We start from the raw sequence: 23,481 nt of genomic DNA, 5'->3' as shown, positions 1-23,481 counted from the left end.
AATATAGCCAGGCCCCATAGGAATATACTTGGTCATATTCTGTAATTAGGCCTTGCATAATATACCAGACTCCATTCAACTAGAATATGATTTTTGGATGGAATTGCTGTTTTGTTGATTTTCATTTATATTTCATACTGTATATTATTACAATTTCTTTAATTCATGTAATAAATTATAACACTTAATAATTAACACCAAACTTTACTTCTTTTGAGCTGTATGGTCCCAGTCGTTCCCTCTCCTTGTTTCCATAGTACCATTCCTTCTCTTGCGTTAGTTCCATGTCTGGGGAGGCCTCGATCACATTGGTCTACAAGAGACAACAATAATTGTAATATAATATTACACAATGCAATAATTCCTCCCAATGAACATTACAGTAGAATCCTTGTAAATCTAATATTACTATTACATATTGTAGTATAGTATATCCTTTGTCTCAATCGCACAGATCGGCAACAATTGAAGCTATGACCACTGAGTAGCAGACTGGCATGGATAGAATGAGGTAAATGGTAGACAAGAGCCTAAACAGATTTCTATAATAAGTCTTCTATGAGGCTTAAGTAGGGGCACTCTTTCAGCCATAAAATCACATTTTTGACAGAGATAAGATTTGGACCCAGAAACTTGGGATTAGTAAACAAGCTCCACCAAGCCAAATGCCTAGGCAAAGTTTTTCTACAACTTATTTAGGCTTCTTTCCACACATCGAACTTGTTCATACAATAATGTTTATATGTATGGAAAATATTTAATAAACGAAACAAAATTGAATGCCACTCTACTTCTTTTCTAGCCTTCATCTTGGTGCTTCACATTATCAAATGTGCAAAGCAGTGACAAACTAGTAGGGTGCCACACAACTAACCTGTGTAGGTACTGTTGCTCTTGAAGTGTGAAGGTGTGCCAGTGTTAAGATGTCTACTAACACTTTGATGCCGTTTGCATTGATGAGCTCTTTCACGTTCCGTCGACTTAAGATAAGTTTGTTCAAAAAGAAGATTAAACGATCTCTTTCTTGACGATCTGTACACTACAAAAACAAGAAATTTAATTCAATTATTAAATAATTATTATTGACAGGTTTTCCATTTTTATATCATAAGCTACTTTATAAAATAAATATTCTTTTAATGAGTCTAGTAACTTATTTTTACACCATATTGGCTATCATACCATTCTTGTCACTTTGCTACCCATTTGTATAGATGCAGGGGAACTGCAAATATTTGTACAGTACAACAAACCAGGGAAGAGTGTTCAATCTTCCCTGAACAAATATACAAACGCTTGTAAAAAAGATTATAATACTTTTGTGCTTGTATTTTTATTTTTATTTCAATATACTGTAATATTATATCATTATCTATATAATGAATGAAAATTTACAGGGAAAACCCATTTTAGAAAGAAATAAACAAACATATCTGTTGTTGTCATACCCTTTCCAACATTCCACATATGTATTTGGTATCATTGAAAGCGCCAATCTCCTCGTAACATTTGCCGTACACAATCGCCATGGCGTGCAGACACATGCACTTCATGTTCACTTTGCTCGTTAATAAAAACCGATGATAAAGATCGTTAAAGAACTCATACCTGTAAAAAAAAGATTTAACAATTATCTATCCACCTCAAATTATTTCGAAAGCAAGATTGGAAAAGTGACCAGTTTGAGGAGTACCTGTTCTGTTTGCATCACTTCACAGTCACAAAATCTCAAAAAGAAGACCACTCTTGAGTACTTTAAAAAAAGCCCATGGGCTTTTTTTCTAGGTTTTACGGTATATTATGATTTAATCTGTATTGCTAAGCTTGTAGATCATGTATTTAACATTTTACTATAATTTTAACATAATATAATTTCTTGCTGAGATTTGTGAAGGGGAGAAAAACTTTTTTCACTGAACAGAGTACAGACATTAGAAAAGAAAAATGTAATATTTTTATCGCATAAAACTTAATTCACATACGATTTCTTGATGGCGCTAGTCTCTTCATTACTGTCATCTTCCTCAAGTAGAAGTCGTAGGTAATAATCACCGATTTTGATTTCTTCCGCCAAGCATTCGTAGCGTACTTCAAACTCGACATGATTCCATGATATGACGTGACTGGCACCAAGTTCACGATCCACATTGAAAGCCCTTATTTCATTTTCTAATGCCTCACGTAATTCTTCACGTGTCTATTTGATGAGAAAGTATAGAATATTAAAAAGTTTGGATTTCCACATTTACAATTTTGGACTTTTGGCCGACTGTGCGCCCGTAGTCATTTGTCTTTACATTGCCATAACTCATGAACTACTACTCCGATTAAAAATTGCCTCACACTACACTAAAGCTTAAATAATAGTGCATGTTATGATATACTTCAACTAAATCAGAGAAAAAAAACACGACGTCAAATTTTGTTTTAAAGCATTTACTTAGTCAACTGCTAGGAGCGTAGAGGCCATATTTTGGTCGTATTTTTGGTGAGGTCATGCTTTAAATTAATCATTATCGATACGGTAGTGTACATACAAAAGATTGCGTCCCACCACACTAAAGATGAATATTCATAGATTCTGGACACGTCATTTTTGTTATACACTGAAAATCCAACATAGCGCAACCATTAAGATGATTTGGAATCCACCATTATCGTGAAGGGCTGAATTGTGTTTGCAGAAATGATATTGCTATTTTGTAGTGCGTAATAACTTTTATAATATAGATGAAAAACAATTTGGTTGAATAAAAATTACTGATGCTATTCGTGATATGACGGATTAGTAAATTTAGTGATAACAAAGGATAAGGCTGAATTAAATTGCACTGTTTGGTTGAAAATAAAGGGAACAGAGATCCATATTTTTTGACAGGTTATTAATATTCTCATGTTAAGCTCTTCCCTAAATAGTATTATTGGTATATCACTCCTGTAGTGGTTAACAACAATACCAATATAACAATTCAGTGAAAAGTGCAATTACAAAATTCCATCATATGATTAAAATCATTAAAAAGTAAAATTTGTAATGATTATAAAGGCTATATTGTATTGGGGTCAATAAAAAGAGTATCTTCAAATAATTTTCGACAATAAATATAACAATTCAGTGTAAAGTACAATTACGATTTCCATTAAACATGTCATATATGATCAAAATCATTAAGAAGTAAAATTTGTAATGATTATAAAGGCTATATTGTATTGGGGTCAATAAAAAGATTATCTTCAGATAATGTTCAACAATATTATAAATATAACAATTCAGTATAAAGTACAATTACGATTTCCATTAAACATGTCATATATGATCAAAATCATTAAGAAGTAAAATTTGTAATGATTATAAGGGCTATATTGTATTGGGGTCAATAAAAAGATTATCTTCAGATAATGTTCAACAATATTATAAATATAACAATTCAGTATAAAGTACAATTACGATTTCCATTAAACATGTCATATATGATCAAAATCATTAAGAAGTAAAATTTGTAATGATTATAAGGGCTATATTGTATTGGGGTCAATAAAAAGATTATCTCCAGATAATGTTCGACAATATTATAAATATAACAATTCAGTGTAAAGTACAATTACGATTTCCATTAAACATGTCATATATGATCAAAATCATTAAGAAGTAAAATTGTTAATGATTATAAAGGCTACATTGTATTGGGGTCAATAAAAAGATTATCTCCAGATAATGTTCGACAATATTATAAATATAACAATTCAGTGTAAAGTACAATTACGATTTCCATTAAACATGTCATATATGATCAAAATCATTAAGAAGTAAAATTGTTAATGATTATAAAGGCTATATTGTATTGGGGTCAATAAAAAGATTATCTCCAGATAATGTTCGACAATATTATAAATATAACAATTAGCGTAAAGTGCATTTACGATTTCCAATAAAAATATCACATAATCAAAATCATTTAAAAAGTCAAATTTTTAATGATTATACTAATTAATATTTCGAGCAAAGCATGAGCTTTATGTTAATACCAAATCTTGGTCTGACAATCCATGACATTTCATATTGCCCATGCAAAGTATAACCACATATTAAGGCAGAAAAAGACTGTGCGGAGCACGAGTCACTGCTAGTACAATATAAACAATAACCACCACCCAGATTTACTTAGAAAAACTTTGTTTGACTTACTTTCCTAACAGCTTTTATATCTTCTGTTTACACAAACAAATTACTTCTTCGTATAGTGTTTTATTTGATTTATATTTATTAAGATGCCACATGTAAATAAATAAATAGCACAGCAGGAACTATAAAGTCCTGGGTTAATTCACTAAGTTTACAATTTGTTTTGTCTGGTGGCATAATGAGCACTAAACTCACATATCCGGGAGACTGGAGCCAGCCAAGTTATCCTGTTACTAAATCTGTACAACAAATGGTCAACCAGGTAGGGCGGTTTATAGTAACATTTTATGAAATAAAAATGCATATGGGCAGGCATCGAGTGCATCTGTAAATGAAGTTTGTGTGATACATAGGTGATGATTATCTGATCTGAACTTCGCCCTAAGGAAGGATTCATATTTTAATCTTGGCAATTCTTTCTGGCTGTAATTTTAAGCGTTTTTATTTAGCTTTTTGCATATTTTAATTTTTATCTCCATTAAGATATATTTTCTATTTATTGTTCTTATATTGTAGTATAGTACATCGACACTGTCGTTTCCGAAAAATGTTAGCGCTGTTTTTACTTAATCATTGTTTTAATTTAGCTTTTTACTTAGGTCTAAGCTTAATTGTTGGAAGGTTTGCATGGCGAAATCAATTCTATTTACTTCGATCAGCTCATTCGACGAAGTAGGCCTACTTTGATCAAACGTCGAGAAACTCAACAGTTTTATTCAGTGGTGTACCGCAAACTTTATATCAACTTATTTTTGATTATTACATAGTGCCATTGAGATCCAGCCTTTGATATCAATTGCAGCATTTTCATTTTTTTTCAAATTGTATATATTGTATTTATTGTTAATTCTCCTAAAACCTAAGGCCAGGCAGGATGATTTGGTAGAATTTATTAAACGAATATAAATCAATCCTCACAATAATTGGTTAATAATAATAAAAATTAGCGCCTAATGTTGTGAAACCTTTAAGCGCTGAACATTATTACCCCGGTTTTTTATTGCATCAAAGACGTATGGAAACATACTCCCATAATGCAGCTAGTAATCAGCGCAAAGTTGTGTCTTGATCTAACCAGGTACCCATTTATACACCTGGGTGGAGAGAGGCAAATGTAAGTAAAGTATCTTGCCTGAGGATACAAGCAATGTAGCAGAGTTGGATTCGAACCGTGATCTCATGATCAGTAGTCCAACGTCTAACACACTGCGCCACACACCCTTACATTAAATAAATGATTTAGTATAATGTTTGTTTTTTTATCTACATTGTTTAGCTAAAGGATGAATTTGAAACATTAGCAAAAACGAAATATTCAACTTTCATTGCAACTAAGTTTTGGGTCAAACAAATCTCTCCTACTAAACCAGAGGTGACAAATTTTTGTGTCAAGGTATACAGAAAGCCTTATAATATGTCTTTGATTGTATTAACATAACATAACTATAACTAAAAAGCTTTTTAAACAGGACCAGTTTAGTTTATCATTTCTTTCAAATAATATTTGTTTCCTTCAAATACACGTATACAAACGAATGAGAAAATAGGCCTACACAATTAATTTTTATGCTTTCATTTACTTACTTTATAGATTGATATTGGAGAATCAAAGTACATTTATATGGAATTGTTCTCGAATAGCATTTGTCCGTGTAAGAGTAAGATCCATCTGAGGACTTTGCTGCGAAATCACGCAGAGGATGACAAGTTACCACCATGGAACGCATGGCCCTGGGACGATAATCTGTGTAACACGTTTTGCGACGTATTGTAAACTAATAACCCCTAAGTTACTGAAAATTTACGGAAATTGGTATAGCCCAAATCATTTATTTCCTACCTACTGTATTGCTATAATGTAGCAGGCCACGTATGTTGTGATTGGCTATTTTACTCTGCGTATAATTTAACTATGGGTTAAATTGTGGTTCAGTAAACAATATATTCAGGCAAAGATTTTATAGTACCACTAGGCGGCACAAGATAGATAACTTGAATGCCATTTGGGCGGACAAAACACCCAGATGATTGTGGTAAATTTACACAATTTTTAAAGTACTGTAACTGAAAGATAATTAAATTGTAATTACTAATAATATTTTGTAATAAAATAATCGTTTATAAAATCGTTTAAAGATGTATTGTCCCCCAAAAACATGAAAAAATAAAGATTAATAAAATCAGATTTTGAATAGGCAATTTCACAGTTTTAATAAAGTTATTCACTTCTGTAGGAAAAAAATCATCAAAAATAATTATTTCACTTATAAAAAGACAAAAGAAATGGTTAATTTCAACCAAAAACCATTGTCTTCCAGACAATTTAGGTATATTTTGCTTTAAATTACATTTTTTTGGTGGAAAATGTTTTTTTTTGGTTTTTGGTCATAGTGAATAACTGTAGAATAGGACCTAGCAACAGTTATCTATCTTGCGCAACGTAACTGCGCTATATAATCTTTGATACAGTAACCTTTGGCCAAAGATTGTATAGCGGCCTATACAATCTTTGATATAGCGGCACTATACAATCTTTGCTCTGCCACTCTTCGTTTTGATTTCAAGCGAGTGAGACGTAAAGTTACTTTGGAGCATCCATCCCATATTATTACTTGTATTGTATCTTGTCGATAGTATACCTCATGAATAAAAGAGTCATACAGGCTCATGAGAATTTAATCTACTTGTACTTTCCTCATTTATCCATCTACTTACATTGTATGTGAAGCCAACGAAATATCACACCATCGCCGAACCTGATGCTACCTGTCATAATCGGGTAATTGGGACTTTACGAAAAACAGTTAGGGGGAGGACGACGACGAATATCCTGTTTGCTAGAGCGTAAAATCCTATACAGTCGACATAGCTGTTTTATTGGTTACGCACCCTTGAGCGAATACGACAACCGGCAGTATATCTCTCCCTCCCCTGTCTCGTGGCATGAGGCCCTTCTGGATCGCTTAGCTCTGGTGATACAGCATAGGCATAGCCTTCCTAGATAGGGTCTCGAATTCAAACACAGCCATTTTAACCCAATAAAAATGTTATATCGTTAAACAATTAAATTAGAAGTTCAATATTATTTAGAGTTTGAAAATTCCACGTTTAAGTGTAATTTGAACAGTATATTTAAGGTTATATATATTATTTCTAGTCGTTCGTAAACGTGAAAATGGCAACTTTATCGTCCTCAAAAAGTTAAGACGGAATTTTGTGCTAAGCTCCGCCCACTTTCTTAAAGCTTATTCATAAATTATTCATGAGCACCGTCCTGTCCCAAATAACATAGTGCGAGGCACGCAAGGCACACGAGGCAAGTCAAACATTTATGCGCAAGGCAGAAATTGATGTAGCCTAGGCCCGCTAGTTCCATGTCGCACCTGCCTTGTATTTTAACTCCAAATTTGTTAACCAACTTTATCCTGAATACCAAACCTTAGAATTAGTACTTTTATGAAAAAAAATCACATAAAAAGTAATAATAACTCCTTTAAATTGATGGGTTTACAGATGTTTTTATCGCATACTGTTTGCGACTTTCGCATACTCAATGTTAACATATTATAAGGTTTACTTGCTTACTTTTAAGTGTATTTATATTTTTTATCTACATTCTTTTAAGCAGATTCTGATTCACTGTAACTGATTATAAGGCTGTAGCGTTAACAAATATATTGGGCCTTGTTCTTTTCACAGGAAATTGTCCCCCAGGGTGTTCCCTAAATATGGGTGAGCAAAAAGGGGAAGAAGTTTCAATTTTATAAGCAAAATTGCATCAAAAGATATTATACAGTATATTTAACACATTTTTAGTTACTTGACTTCTTATATATATATCTGTTCTTTTCTCTGCCAGCAACACGTTCAACTTACTTTAAAATTCCATATAAGATTTGGTTTTGCATGATCTTTGTTAAACCTGAAAAAAGAAAACGTACAATCCTCATATTATATCGAGTGTATCCTTACCATTTGATTGGTTAATCATATGCCATGTGTATTATTTGGATCCATCCTCATGCCTAGTTGAATAGACCAGTCCATTTTTCAAATCATGAAAATATTCTTTCCATTCCACTCATTCATTAATTGTACCTTATTGTATGTATGTTTATAATATTTTAAAACATTGAAAGAATATGACAATAGTGAAATGATATTGTTTTTATGTTTTCTATCTTTGAATTTAAATATAATTTTTATTTACTTCTTTCCTGTTTTTGTATATTTGTTGTTGTTTCATTTATTTATATTATGTACTTACATGTAGTAGAAATACAACCAATTTGCCTCACTTTTGATTCTTTGCCTTCTTTTTCTTAGTACTATAGGTTTCTGAAAATATATATAAAAACATGTAATAAAAAAAGTTAGCCTAGCAGTAGGGTGCTTTAGCTTGTTGTGTATGGATTAGCTTTAAAGCAGGTGGGTCAGAGAGGTGGTGATGTATCAATCTACAAGTGAGTGCATCATCAGTAGAAATGATTAGCCTAGCAGTGGATGTTAAAGATCAAGGTAACGATATATTAGCCGTGACTGCCTCCACAGCCCATGGTATATATTATAAGCCTAGCAGTGAGAATGGATTAATATTAGTAGCATACCATATGTTAAAACATTTAATCCATAAAAAAAGATATACACTGCTGTTTTATATCTTTAACTTAGTAGAAAACCAGAAAAGGGGAATTCTGCACTAGAAGTAAATTAGCTAAAATTAAAGGTTGACATTCAAGGTTCATTCAAAGTTTATGACTTTTGCTGAACAAGTTTAAAACTTGAAATTTGTTAAATGTTCCACAGGGCCTGAAAGGGCCCAAAATCAAATTTGGGTAGTTCAGGCAAATTTTCATATCTTTTTGTGCTTGGAATTGCGTGTGCACCCTACGCTAAACACAATATGATTTGTATAGATCATTGTTTTGAGTCTAATAATAATAATTTTTCTTTTAGTACATTTTGCTTTATGTTGAGTATTTAAATCACAAATGTACAAAACATTACACTGAACAAATCAGACGACAAAAATGATAGTAGAATATAAAATTGTCTGGCGAAGTCAAATGTTGAGGACGATCAAAGCATATTGATCAAAACGTCAAGAAACTCAACAGTTCTTTTCAGAACTATACGTAGTGTACCGCAAACTTTATATCAATACTCTAAAAGTGTTCTAAACTTGTAATAAGCAAGATAGGAACTGGCTGCATTTAGTTTTGGGATTTTTTTATTTGTGATGACCAACTAGCAGACTCATCATCAAGGTCATTGGTCGTTCAAATCGAAAGCCTCCTAATATTAATCCTATGTTCAACTCTCCAAAATGTGCAGAAATTTACCCTCTCTCAATTGAATCAAGAGATTAAGTTACTAACTGTACTATTTCTACTTATTTTATGACTGCACATGTGCAGTAACCATCTAACAAATCCACTGATTACAAATATACAACAAAGCAGGTCAACAATGCATTTCAAATCCTATTGTGTGTGAGTGTGTTAACAAGTTAATATACCATTATATATTATATATATTATATAATAAACAATGTCTTTGCATGCATACTTACTTCCTTTTCCTGGTAAATTTGCATAAGGAAAGAAAAACAATGACAAACAATGTAAATAAAATATGACATGCATTCTATTGTACAATTCTGAAGTTTAATTGTTTGAAATTGTTTCCAAATGAATTGTGATTTTGAGTTGATGTAGCAAAATGTTGGAAACAAATATGTAGACGCAATAGATTTAAGAAAATAATAAAATATGAATGAAATAAAATTTGTAAAAAATTAATGCACGTAAAAAATGAAGTAAAATTCTAATATTCTTTATGTATATAAATGAATATAATTATTTTTAAAGTAATTTATATCAGCTGCTGCTTTTACGGATTTTTTCGAGAGCTTTGCCAACTTTCATAAGTCGTTGACTGACACCAAAGTGTTTATGGTGATGTCTAAATAATGTTGCCGAACTTACATGAGTTTAATGACAGCTGATATATATCACTTTAAAAAACGTTCGGGTTTCCAAAGTATAATTATATAATAAAAACATATTAAAATAAATATAAATACCACAATGCAGTAGGATATAAAAACTTTGAAATGCAAATTATTCTCATTCATAATGCAATATTATAAATTCACAATGCACTTTTGTTATAAAATATAAAATACCACAACAGGCCAAATAATATTTTGAGGAAAAAAATGAATGCTTTTATGTAACCATGGCAAAAGCGCTAAAACCCCCCAACAATTTATTAACATAAAGAAGACATAATGAAGAACGCATTCAAGTTTGATATTAATTTATGGCAGAGTGGCAATGTTTATTGCTTCGAATCAAGATATTCCTAGTTCACACCTAAATAATGTTTATATTCAAATAGTATTGGTTCACATTAAAAAAACCTGGTCATTGTAAAGCCATTTTCATATTCAGAGTAAAGCTCTGTCTACACTATCACGCTAGTTTGATAAACAAAATATGGTGGTGATATGCCCAAATATGGTAGTGATATGACATCACCATGTCCATATATGCACATCACATTTTTTTGTTACATAAAGTTTGATAGTTTAGACAGAGCTTAAGAGTGTAAAATGTATGAAGCCAAAGCAGCCAAACCAAGTTGTATGTAATTATACAATAATTATGTAATACGTACGTCCATCTTTTTCCTTTCTAGGCCTACACGTTGTTTCCAGTGAAGCAACATGTTCTCTACTTGCTGCCACTGTAGACGTGCAACACCTGGCTTCTTTGACTGGTCCTGTAAATAAACATTTTACAACTTTAACATTTGACTGAACGATTAATTTATTAAGAATATTAGGAATAATCTATATACCGTAAAACCTCAAAATGAAGTCTATAGGCTTCTTTTTTTAGTACTCTTGGGCGGGCTTCTTTTCAAGATGGGCTTTATTTTGAGATGGGCTTCTTTTCGAGATTACTTTTGAAAACTAAAGGGGCTTCTTTTCGAAATGAATGCTGTAAATTTTGTGAATTGCTACTACAATAGGATTTTTGAGACATTACCTAGTTTACAATAATTAAACTGCAAAAGAAATGTACGATATAAACTCGATCATATATTGTATCTGCATCACAAGTTATCTGGCATTAAAACACCTTGTTCCTTTGATATTCTCGAAAAGAAGCCTAATGGGATTACTTTTGCAGACCAAAGAGTTACGGTATGGGACCCTAACCTTCTGAATTCTCTCAATATCTCCTCTACATACTTTCCCCCTTTTTTAATTTTAAATAGTAGTTACGATAATACTTATACCTGTGCCATTTTGAGATTATCTCTAACATTAATAAGGTCACGCTCTTTATCTGGAACCTTGTCGTTGCAGTCTAGGTAACCAAGAAGACCAGTAGGCTGGAAAAACCCAAATAAAGTAAATTAATTTGTAGTATAACACACCTGAGTAGATCCTTGTCGCTTGATTGGAGAATTGTGGGTCACATGATATTCATTTAAACTGCTCGAATGAGCAATTATATCAACAGTATATTTTTATTATATGCGAGTGCAACTTTGTTATATGCAAGTTGAAATTTGTTATATATGCAAGTTTAAATTTGTTATGCATGTTTATTCTGGTTACAATAAGCGTTTGATAACACAATGCTAGGCTGTGGACTAATTGTGTTCGAAAATCAACCATTAAGCTCTGTCTACACTATTAAACTAGTTTGATAAAAAAAGGATGATGTGCCCAAATATGGTAGTGATATGACCAAATGTGATAATTCATGTGACATTATCATGTTCATATATGTGACCCGATCTGGCAAAACCCTACTTTTGTCGGAAATATTCATTTTGTATTTTTTTATATATTTGGATTATTTGAATCATAAGCTTTGTAGTGGTGTTTATTTCATAAAAATTGAGTAAATATTTAAAAAGTTATTACATTTTAAAAACTTACAAATCATTCAATTAGTTTACGAGAAAATCGCGTTTGAAGTTTGCAATGAAATTCTTTTTGATACGCGCTGAAAACTCACTCCGTAGCAACGCGGTATTTTGGTCTAAGGCACAATGACGTCATACCAGGAAGTGTGTGCGATATAATAGCAGCGTGCACATCATAGTCAATTTGACTGATTTCAGACGCTGTTTTAACCTATTTAGTCACTCGAATTAACTATTTTGCACTATTGAAAAGCAGCATTATAACTCAAGCTTATTTTAACTGGTTTCGGGGGTGTTTACGATATCAACAGCGAAAAACCAAGCAGGCCTAGCTAGGCCTATTCAGATTTTTGCCGTCATCGCCTGTAAGACCTAATGTCACTGATGCCATGGGTGTTCATCAGGCCGTGTATGGCAGCGGTGCATCGACATTGGGGCTGGCGTTAGTAGTAAACTAGCCTAGACAAGTTTGGCGCCTTGCAGAGTCACAGCTTGCTAGCTACTAACATTGTATTGACGATTTAATACATTTGTTTTTTTTTATAACGTGGAAGATTCGCTGTAATGTTTGGACTTGAATCCAATGAGTTTAAAAAACATTTAAGATGAAAGGACTGGACAATAAATTAAATAAATAATTAAGAGCCGATTGGATATATAAAATGTATAAAGAAAACTATTTATTGACAATAAAGCTAGGCCCAGTAGTAGTAGGCCTACAACCATAATAAAATTAAGGCCTAGCCCAAAAAAATATAGAAAATACAATTGAATTTATGACGTGAATTGTTTTTGACTTGTCTATTTTACTATGGAAAAAACAAATACTATTTGCTATTGCAGAACACGCCGAACAAATTACTTTGAATATTAAAATCGTTTTTATTCCAATTTACGACATGCTGTGTGTAAAATGAAAATAACCTCACAAAAGTGTAAACAACTTTTTATTTCCGCGCGTAGAGCGTATAACATCTAGCGCGTTGACCAATAACGTTTGTTATTGCGATGATGCGCCATAGCAACACACGCAGTTCGCTGTTTCAGAAACTTCGAAGAACCGAATTTTCTGAAATTATGTCAGAGTAAATCAACGTTTTCATTGGTTCCTTCTTTAAACTCCGCCCTAAAACTTCCATATTTGGAATGTCAAATGGATGAGCTTTATTTTGATGTGTGACCTTTCAACATTGTGCAGCGAACTGGCGATCAAAATGTCGTCAAACTCGGAAACTTTCAACTGAATTTACGCAAAATTTTAGCGTAGATCGTGAATAAATTGTTAGGCTTGAGGAAAATACATGTTTTTAAAACTCTCTTTTTTCATAATTTTAATTAAATTTCGGGAGTTTAAATCAGGTAGACGTATTCTTAAATAGTGAAATATTTCGAAAATGCAAAAGCATGTAATCTGCCAGGGTAGTCGATTTGGACGTATTTTGACTGATTACGTGAATTTTGAATTGCCGACAAAGAGAGGGTTTTGCGAGATCGGGTCACATATGGGCACATCACATTTTTTTGTCACATAAAGTTTGATAGTGTATACAGAGCTTTAGTGTGCGCTGCCTATAATTGTTATAATTTACTCCACGTCTAAAATTAGAGCCTGCCGTTAGAAAGAATGGTTTAGGCCTTGGCCTAGCCTCTATTTCATGATCGTCTATTTCTTGTTCATGACAACAAAGAATCGACTTACTAGAATTCGTTTAAGAAGCGCCATCGCTGTTGGATGTCCTGTAACCCAGAGAGCAACCAAATGACGACTTAATTGCCTAAAGTATAACAACAATTAAAAAATTTATAGTAAAAAATATAGTCAAAATAATGAAATTTGGTTCTTGTGGACCTTGTTGATGTTCTTTTGTCTTGTTTTTTTATGTATTCCAGTCTGTAAATGGCGGGCTCCCTGCTGTTGATTGCGAATTGAAATTTAAAAAAAAAACAATTTAAAAAAAATAAAGTTAATACTGTAATACAAAAAATAACAGAATTTACAATCACAGCACCGGTACTTGCCTATTTGTTAACATTCTTCCATCTGAACTAGTTGTGAACATAGACGTATGAAGGTGTCTTGGAAGTGCGCCCTCTGCTAACGCAAGGTCTTGCATCTTGGCAGCAATCTCGGCATCTCCCTCCTAATAATTATGATAATTAATAATCAATTAACTCCCTTCAAGGGCCTATATTATGCAATTTACCTCATTCCAAAAAGTTTTGTTTAAACCAAAGTTGAATCAAGCCAAAATATTAGTTTTAAGTTTAGATTTATTCTATTGAAATGAAGAAACTTACCTCGATGATGGCTTTCATAACCAGCCCAGCTCCTTTCACAACTGTCATAGAGGGATGCTGTAAGAGAAATGTTAAATAATATCATAATTACACATTTCAAGTGAATTAAGGAGTTGGGTAGCCGAGTCGTTAGGACACTTGACTGTCATACAGAGGTTCCAGTCCACTCAGCTGTAAATGAGTACCTGGTTGAAAATACTAGGGAGAAAAAGGCAGCGTGGAAAGGAACTGGTCATCCTACCACATAATGCCAAGGCCGAGTACAATGAGCTCCTAACTGCTCATTCCCTTACGTTCAAAATGAACACAGGACTCACCTTGATCAATAAAGTCAATATTAATGAAAATATTGGCAGGCTAAATTTGGTTTCAATCAATTCAATTTTCTGTACACTTCAATGCAGAATAAATGCTATTTACTAATGTCAATTTAATTTTGCTAGTACAGATGAGGAGATATTCATTTGTTGATCATTCATTTGAATCGGTCCACAAACAAAATGGAAAATGTTAAAAAACAAGAAAAAAAAACTTATCTAAAACTATTTACCAGCAAAAATAAAACAAGACATTATACAATTTGTCAGAAAGAGGGACAGACTCTCCTCCAAAGATAAACTGGTGCCCATAAAATGATTAAAAAAAACCAATGAAATAAAAATATAAGCTCTGAATACAATATCAAACTAGTTTGACAAAAAAGTGTGATGTGCCTAAATATGGTAGTGATACGCACAAATATGGTAGTGATATGACATTATGTCCATATGGGCACATCATATTTTTTTTGTCACAAATTTGATAGTGTAGAATGCTATATAAACCTGAAACAGCTTGTAAAGAACTCTGCCCTTTCCTGCCACTTGTTCCAACAGCGAATCAAAAAGATTCCCGTCTGTTGTCTCGCTGTACGGCGCACAAAGAGCAAAGGTTAAAAAGTCGAGCAATGATGTGATAACCAAGGCTCCAGTGCCACGAACCTGTGTACAAATAATATAACACATATGTTTATAACAACAATTCAAAACCATATCGTTTTTTATCATAAAAGTCATAATAGTGGAAAAAAAAATTGGAAAACAAATTCATGATAGAATCAAATTAAAGCAGAAATCCTTGTTGGATAAATCGTATGTCAGGATTGAACCCATGACCTTATGAGATTGGTAAGAAATCTAGCATGTTATTTTCCAAGCTAAAATACCATTACATAACTATACAGTCTAATAGTGTTGTCTTGTAATGATAGTTTGTACACAGTATAGTCCCCAAAACGTGAAAAATAAAGATGAAAAAAATAACTTTGAATATGTCATTTTATATATATATAATATAAATATTCAGCAATCATTTTTTCAGGGGGACAATAAATCTTTAAAGAAAATTTGTTTTGGTACATACCACATGAGTACTGAACAGGTCTAGAAGGCTTTCTAGAAACTTTTTAGATGAAAGAAGTGAAGTTTTGTTCAACTGCTCTTGGCGAAGATCATAATCATCATGCATAGGCTGTAAATATACATAAAGAAACATAAAGAAATATAACATTGTACACTGCAAAGGGTAGAGGTTTTCTGATTTTATACGATTATAATAACGTAAAGGTTTGCTGTACACGATGAATTCCAAAAAAAGGAAATAAAGTTGAGAATGTAAATTAGTATCTTCTATCTACATAGTAAATAGGAATGTTTATGTTCTGAACATTTGGAGCTAAAAATCAACTCTCAATGACCAGTTGTTTCAGAGATATAGAGTGTTTAAGCGAAAATGGCTGGCATTTTACATTATGCAAATTAGGTAACCCAAGGGGTCATTTTGCTTGGCACCCATCATTTGGAAGAAACTGAACCAAACACCCTTATTTCAGCCCTAACAGACTCCACTAATCAGCACTGTTGTCTGTGGCATTAGACGCACAGTCAATTCAATTCAATTTCTTTATTGCTGCAAATGCCATCAAGGGCTAATATCTGCTTAAACATACTACATCATACAAACATATACATATTTACATTAAAATTGTTGTTATCATTACTATAGTTATCAACTATACAAAAAATAAAATACATAAACGTACCTGCATAAGTGCTGATAACATATCAATAGCTGCATGCGTCACACCATCATCCTGCCGTTTTAACGCTTTTACAACTTTAATGCCTACTTTTTCACGGAATCTGAAAAGAATTTACACGTATCTCAAAAAACTAGATTACCAGTTCCTTTACTTTATTAAATAAAAAAATATGAATGAGAAAATAAAGTATCAATACTAGATTTAGACTCACTTTGGAATTTGTGTAAATGCACCGAATCCGGCCTTAGAGGCTACTAGCCGACGTAAAGCTTGAAACTGGCTTTCTAACTCAACAGCAGATATAGTATTCTGATCACCTATAAACAAATTGATATATATATATATAATATAACAATCAATTACAGTTGAATCGCCCTGTGAGGACACCACTTCAAAGACTTCCATTTCAGAAACATTTAAATACAATTTCTACACAAAATACTGTTTTTAAAAAACACAGTGAAATGTTCTTACAATTAGGAGGTCTTTAGCATTTAGAATTTTGTAAATATTTGTATTAATCAAGCTAAAAGGTTTGGCCTTTGGTCACCTTTTCAGACAGTTTTTAAATCTGTTTTCAAATTTCGCCTTCTAAGCGCTGCGATACCAGTTTGGAAAAGAGCCCTTCATTATCACAATTCTTTGAACAATACAGAACATAAACAATGTTATTTGTTACCTTCCTTTGCCAACAATGCTAGCAATGCAACATTAATCATCTTCTCCTTGTTGTCTGTAAAAAATCCCTGTAAGCAATGTATATACAAAAGGTTATCTAAGAACTCTCACTAACAGGGTCATAATCATTAACAGAGACTTCAAGGCTCTCCTCGACGATAGTTCTGGTGGTAGAACTAGTCTTACTGGAGGTCCTATGTACACATCTGGATTACATGCACTTTTAAGAATCAAGTGGAATAGTATGGGAAGGTAGTGTTACTGTAAAACAAGAAATAAAAGCGTTGCTTGATTTTACAAATCTATAAAATCATTCTATAGACAAAATGAAATTGCTTACATCTTGCGTGACAGCATGGAGTAGACCACTATATGATACATTGCTGTTGAAACGAACAACGGCATCTGCAAAGCTGATACCTACAATCAACAAAATATATTGAATAAAAAATAAGTAAAAAAAACCCCAAAAAAACAGAGTATGGCTTGGACCACCTGTATTTATATATAAATCTATTTATAAAATATTTAAAAATGTTATTGTGTTTATTTTAGAGGCCGTTCTATTGAATCATAGACTACTAAAATTAATGATTAATTAAATACTGCTCCAATTGAAACTCAACACACTAAGTTCTTAGTTAAAAACAATCCTAAAGCTACTACAGTGGCCCAAAGAATTTTAAGTGGAGAGTAACAAAGTTGTTATTTTCTTTTTGTATTTAAGGACCCCAATGAAAATAAGTTTTTGATTAAACTTTCTTTGGATATCTTCAGTTCATTCAGTTATTATTGTTTCTTATTTCTACTGTTTTTGTGAAAATTGAATGAACTGATGTTAAAATAAAAGTATGTATTAGACACTAACTTGGAGGTGATGCGAGAAACTTCAAATGATGGGCTTCCACTTCCTCGTCTACTGGTACGTAGTATGGCGCGTGACGAAGACCCCGATTTGAGAACGTCATCTTGACATGAGCATCCCGATTGCCACTTGCTCTCACGCCATCTAGCACACTAGCTATTAAGTTGTCCCTGTTACATGAGAAATATATAAAAATAATAAGATTAACTTTGTGGACAGGAGTTAATAATAACGATCAAGATAAAGAAAACCTGTTGAAAAATAGGGAGAGACCATATGGTACTCACGATTTAAACCTATAAAAGACATAAGTCTATACAGCAGAAAGGCATATCCAACACATTAAGAGAACCTCTAGTCTAGTCTAGGCATAGCCAAGGCATAATACATTCTCTTGCCTAGGGATAGCTTAGACCTAAATCAAAATAGCAGTGCAAGTCATAAATACAAAATCTATGTAATCATACCTGTCTGTTGATGAAAATTTCCTCTGATAACCTTTGACAAACTCTATGAAGAATATTTGAGGGCTTTCCTGACTTCGTACTAATGCAAATACCTAAACATAAAAATAGATAGATAGACTGATAAATATGTTTGTTCGCTCATTCTTGATATGAAAAATCCAACAGCGTATCAAATTTTCAATCGCACATAAGAAAAATCCTAATACTGAGGATTTGAACCCAGGACCTTAGGAATGGAAGGCTGATAAGAAAATGCTGAAACACTATGCCACAGTATAGCTCATCTTTATAGCATATTTTATTATTTTTTCATTTTCTTTATTTCAAGTCAAATCCAACAGCAGAGAGTCAAATACTTACAGAAAGAATATGAACTAGATTTAATTCGTCACTATGACGAATTATAGGTTATATGCATTGATTAAAATAAAGATAATTGATTTGTAAAAGATATATTGATTGATTGATTTTCTCAGAATCTTTAATTATTTATAATATATGCTAGGATCTTACTAACGCAAATACAATAGCCGGTATCGCAATCCGATCAAAGATCCCTCTGCGTATAATGTCATAAACCACATTTGTTACATAATAATAAAGACCTAAGTTTCTTTTTATCTAGATTTCATTATAAATCATGTGTATAATCTATACACTAAGAAATAAAATTGAACAAACAATACAAATAATAAAAAAAAATCTTATTTCGTTTCGTTACCCAAAGTGAGGCTCGATCTCGGTACCTTGAATGCTATAGACACGAGCACAGACCACCGAGCCATACGCAACTTACTAAAACATGTAGAATGATTCCTCCGTGTATTTACTATTCAGTAGCCACTTTGGTGCAGATAGATTATTACATACCGCAATGAATTATAATTTATTACTATGATGACATCTTTAAAAATTTTAAAAAATGATGCACTGTCAAACTATATACTTTTAACTTTAATATATGAAATTCTTAAGAAAGAAAGTTAATGTTAAGTTTGTTATTTCGGCCTAAGAAAATGTCAAAATTTGTTTGATTGTCGAAATTAATTTTTTTTAATTCAATATGCAATTAATGATGACTTAATCAACTTTTGTTCTCTTAATTTGATAATAAATCATACATATGATACATACACTTCAAGAAAATGAAATAAAAAATAGGTGTTCCCCAGCATTCTGACGATATATATTAATTTTAAAATTTAGTATATTTTCACTATTTTGTTAACTTATACGTGCGTAGCCTGTCACTTTTGACGTGCTTGTATAACGCAATTTCGAGTTGAAAAGTGAATCAAATATGATGATATTATTAAAGAAAGATTGTAAAACAGAAATCGGGCAAAAAGAGTGCGCATTAACGTTTAACGCGCAGTGCGCGTGCAAAATTCTGCGCACTCGTGGCAATTTTTTAAACGCTTAAAATTGCCTGAAACGTACTCTAATTTCATCGAAAATAAATTTTGACAATTTTAAAACTTTTAAGCGCGCGTACGCATGCGTTATATGCGCTACGCACGTAATTATATTGCCATATGATGAAATATGACCTGAAATTTATGAGTACCAAATTTTGTTTAAAAGTGATTCATGCTTGTGAAGATATGATTACAAACGTGATTTCATTAAATCGCGCGTAGACCGCGTAATTTATGATTGCGCACCGTGAAAACATGACCACATCGATTCCTGGCCATAAGGAATATACTCTGAAAAATTGACTTAGCTAGATGAAACTGATGCCAAGATAATTCACGGACAAAATAGTGCTAAGGAAAGAATAAATAAATAAATAAATAAATAAAGATCCTGACAGAATCAAGAGGTTATATGCATATCATGCATATAACCTAATAATAGAAAGAACAATTCAACTCAAAAAACATTTTCTTAATTTAGACTTATTATAATAATAATTAATTATTATTATTATTATAATTATTATAATAAGGAATAAAAACCTTACATCACACAAAGGCTTAGCAGATACTGTGTTGTATGTAGCAGGGTCTCGCTCTACTAAGCACGTTTCTGTCAGACATAGAACACGCCTCACAGGGTCTACATGGCGCTGCGAATATTTTTGAACATTGAATTCTGCTAATGATGTCATACTGTTGTCATCACTGAAAAACAAAAGTAAACATTTATTACATAAAATTCAATTTGTTTTTCATTAAAACATAAGTTAAGCACATGATACTTCATAAAAAGGGTTTCTAGCATCCCAGTGAAGATTTATAAGCCTGGCGAGGACATATATACTATATTATTGCCGATAATTGATTGTTTTTTTCTCTGTTGATTCTTGTTTAAATTTTTCTTCTACCTATATTTTCCTTTTTATTTTAAAATAGTCCTTTTACCTGTATTTTCCAAATCTATTTAACACAAACTGGTCGAAGGTGATTGGGTCTTTCCGTGTGCGGAGCGTGATGCCAATATAACAACCTGCGCATTCAATGGCATACTTTAGTAAGTCATCCCTCTGGTCTGATGCAAATAAATGCTGTAAAGAAAATGTGTTAAAAAAATGTGTACAAAATTTAAATGTCTATAGCTAGATACATTCAAGATATATTGTCCCCCTAAAAAATAATTTTAAAAAACATTTTTTTTTTAATATGTCATTTTAATGTCACATAATAGTTATTCACTTTGACTAAAAACTGAATCGAAAAAATTATTTACCCGAAAAAATGTAATTTAAAGGAAAAAGTACTTAAATTGTCTGTCAGACAGTTTTTGGTTAAAATTATTCTTTTTTTGTATTTTTATTATTATGAAATATTAATTGTTGCGTTTTTTTTTCTACAGAAGTGAATAACTTTATTAAAACTGCAATATGGCTTATCTGATTTTATTAATCTTAATTTGTCATGTTTTTGGGGGACAAAACATCTTTAAACATTCTTGTTATAATAGAATATACATTTTCAAAGAAACTTACCAGTCGACTAAAACCACCATAGATAATAGCAAATCCACCAGGATAACCGCTAACCTAAAGAATAAGGAAGAAATTCAACAGTTAACAATTTAATACAAGTTGGTGCCGTGTATATCCAGTGCATATTGAACTTAGCACACTATTCAGTTTGCAGATTATGGTAGGTGCTGGACTGCTGTTGAGGGTCTAATAAATAGTTTTACCTATCTGGCACTAGGTCAGGATCTACAATCATGGCACTAGGTTAGGATTTGATTTTGGGAATTAACCATAAGCTCTGTCTACACTATCAAATTAGTTTGACAAAAAAAATGTGATGTGCCCAAATATGGTAGTGGTATGTCCAAATATGGTAGTGATATGACATCATCATATCTATATATGGGCACATCACATTTTTTTGTCACATAAAGTTTGATAGTATGTAGACAGAGCTTTAGAAGGCAAACACATTTTCTAATGGCAATTTTTTTACAGTGAGTTTAGGAAGCTATTGAAAGTAATGATTCGATACTAACTTGGGTAAAACCTTCAATATCTTTATAGTAGTAGGTAGTAAGAATTTTATTAGTTGCAGCATTCACTTGATCGATTCCGCAATCATTGACGTCAAGTATAACAGGCACACGGTTTTCACTCCAGTGATGTTTGTAACAATTAAAACGCTGTAAAAAGACAATTAAACAGGAAACAATTGTAATGCAATAATGGCTGCCTCATTTGGCTAAAATTGAAACATTTTATATAGATATATACTGGTATTGAGTTAGCAAAACAATGACGAGCTTGGGTTAGTATTTGTTTCATCACAAACCTACAGTACGCAATTGTAATTTTTTTTTTAAATTGGTGAAAAAAAGCTTTTGGTAAAATTATTATTGTTATTTATTACCATGTACAATATTCATGAATATAAACATAATTTAAACATAATTTAAACATATTAAATATTAATAATCTTAAATTAATAATTTGTGAGATATTTTCAATTAAAAAACTAATGCTTAAGTAACAACAGTAAGTAACTAACTTTTGACTTGGACTTGTATCCACAAAATTGTTCCTTGAATCTCTGAAATTAAATAAAAGTTCAGAGAGCGTAAATAAGAAAACGAGATATAAAATAAGAAAATAAATGAAAAAAATTTTAAAACTAAATTGCTTGAGATTTACAAAAATATGGAATACGAAACATGAAGTAAAACATCAATAATAAATAGCATTGGCAAATTGTTTGCCCAAACGTGTTCTCATTTTTAGTAGGGCAAACATTTGCTTAGTTCCTGGACCCAAAAAATAAACAAATAAAAATAAATTACTGTATATCCTCTGGTAAAATCCCACCCACCTAGAAATCAAATTGGGCCGACTTTGGAGGGTGGGACTATACCCGGGCAACCCTGGTTCAGGAAAAATGGTAAGCATTTCCAACCAAAAACTCATCTGAACTGGCTAAAGAGAGGCCTACATCCATACATACTGGGACTATACCTAGGGATATGCCTGTTTGTGAAATCAGACATAAAGTAGGAGGTGGGATTAAACTCGAAGTGGGATTATACCCGAGCATATACGATATATATGTACCATGGCTTCTGTAACGAGATCAGCTCGGTGTTCCGTTGAAAAGCGCATTGATTCATTCTTCTTTCCGCGTCGGAAAATAATGGTGAACTCATTGGTAGTTTGAGCTTTTACATTCGGGCCAATACTCACAAATTCTTCATACATCCACTAAAAAAAATGTATTTGTTTGAATATTCGTTTAAAACTCAAGAATGATATATTTTCTCCTTGCGTCTTGTTTGTTTAATTTGTATTATATTTTGTAAAATGTATCTTTTGCCTGAATAAATAATAATAATAACGTTATTGTGATGTTTGGCGGTGTTGGGTATTGTAATGGCAATGACAAAGTTTAGCCTAAGCATTACTTTAAGGTCTACTGCCCAGCTTAATTTTAATACAGCCCCTCCCCTCCGCCCACCTGAAGCATCCCACTGCAGGTTAACA

The 23,481-nt window shown here is 32.2% G+C and overlaps 1 protein-coding gene across 1 annotated transcript in view; it reads right to left on the bottom strand.

Annotated features, from left to right (window-relative positions):
* LOC144847948 (dnaJ homolog subfamily C member 13-like) overlaps window positions 1–23,481 on the bottom strand; it is a 48,027-nt gene that overhangs the window by 22,308 nt on the left and 2,238 nt on the right. The window contains exons 4-28 of the mRNA XM_078704559.1: window positions 23,056–23,202; window positions 22,499–22,540; window positions 21,987–22,133; window positions 21,469–21,522; window positions 20,885–21,027; window positions 20,485–20,644; window positions 18,519–18,610; window positions 18,055–18,221; window positions 17,527–17,606; window positions 17,188–17,254; window positions 16,720–16,825; window positions 16,509–16,608; window positions 15,830–15,937; window positions 15,253–15,408; window positions 14,429–14,485; window positions 14,150–14,271; window positions 13,830–13,905; window positions 11,492–11,587; window positions 10,865–10,969; window positions 8,451–8,521; window positions 8,060–8,105; window positions 1,983–2,197; window positions 1,449–1,608; window positions 875–1,039; window positions 209–313 (exon numbers count right to left, since the gene is read on the bottom strand). Of these exons, the coding sequence (XP_078560685.1) occupies window positions 209–313; window positions 875–1,039; window positions 1,449–1,608; window positions 1,983–2,197; window positions 8,060–8,105; window positions 8,451–8,521; window positions 10,865–10,969; window positions 11,492–11,587; window positions 13,830–13,905; window positions 14,150–14,271; window positions 14,429–14,485; window positions 15,253–15,408; window positions 15,830–15,937; window positions 16,509–16,608; window positions 16,720–16,825; window positions 17,188–17,254; window positions 17,527–17,606; window positions 18,055–18,221; window positions 18,519–18,610; window positions 20,485–20,644; window positions 20,885–21,027; window positions 21,469–21,522; window positions 21,987–22,133; window positions 22,499–22,540; window positions 23,056–23,202 (2,787 nt within the window). The remainder of the gene's footprint in view (window positions 1–208; window positions 314–874; window positions 1,040–1,448; window positions 1,609–1,982; window positions 2,198–8,059; window positions 8,106–8,450; window positions 8,522–10,864; window positions 10,970–11,491; window positions 11,588–13,829; window positions 13,906–14,149; window positions 14,272–14,428; window positions 14,486–15,252; window positions 15,409–15,829; window positions 15,938–16,508; window positions 16,609–16,719; window positions 16,826–17,187; window positions 17,255–17,526; window positions 17,607–18,054; window positions 18,222–18,518; window positions 18,611–20,484; window positions 20,645–20,884; window positions 21,028–21,468; window positions 21,523–21,986; window positions 22,134–22,498; window positions 22,541–23,055; window positions 23,203–23,481) is intronic.

Source organism: Antedon bifida, chromosome 1, assembly GCF_963402885.1.
Source record: "Antedon bifida chromosome 1, ecAntBifi1.1, whole genome shotgun sequence".
NCBI classification, from domain to species: Eukaryota; Metazoa; Echinodermata; class Crinoidea; order Comatulida; family Antedonidae; genus Antedon; species Antedon bifida.
The sequence above is the reverse complement of the archived record's forward strand: the minus strand, read 5'-3'. Positions and strand labels throughout refer to the sequence as shown.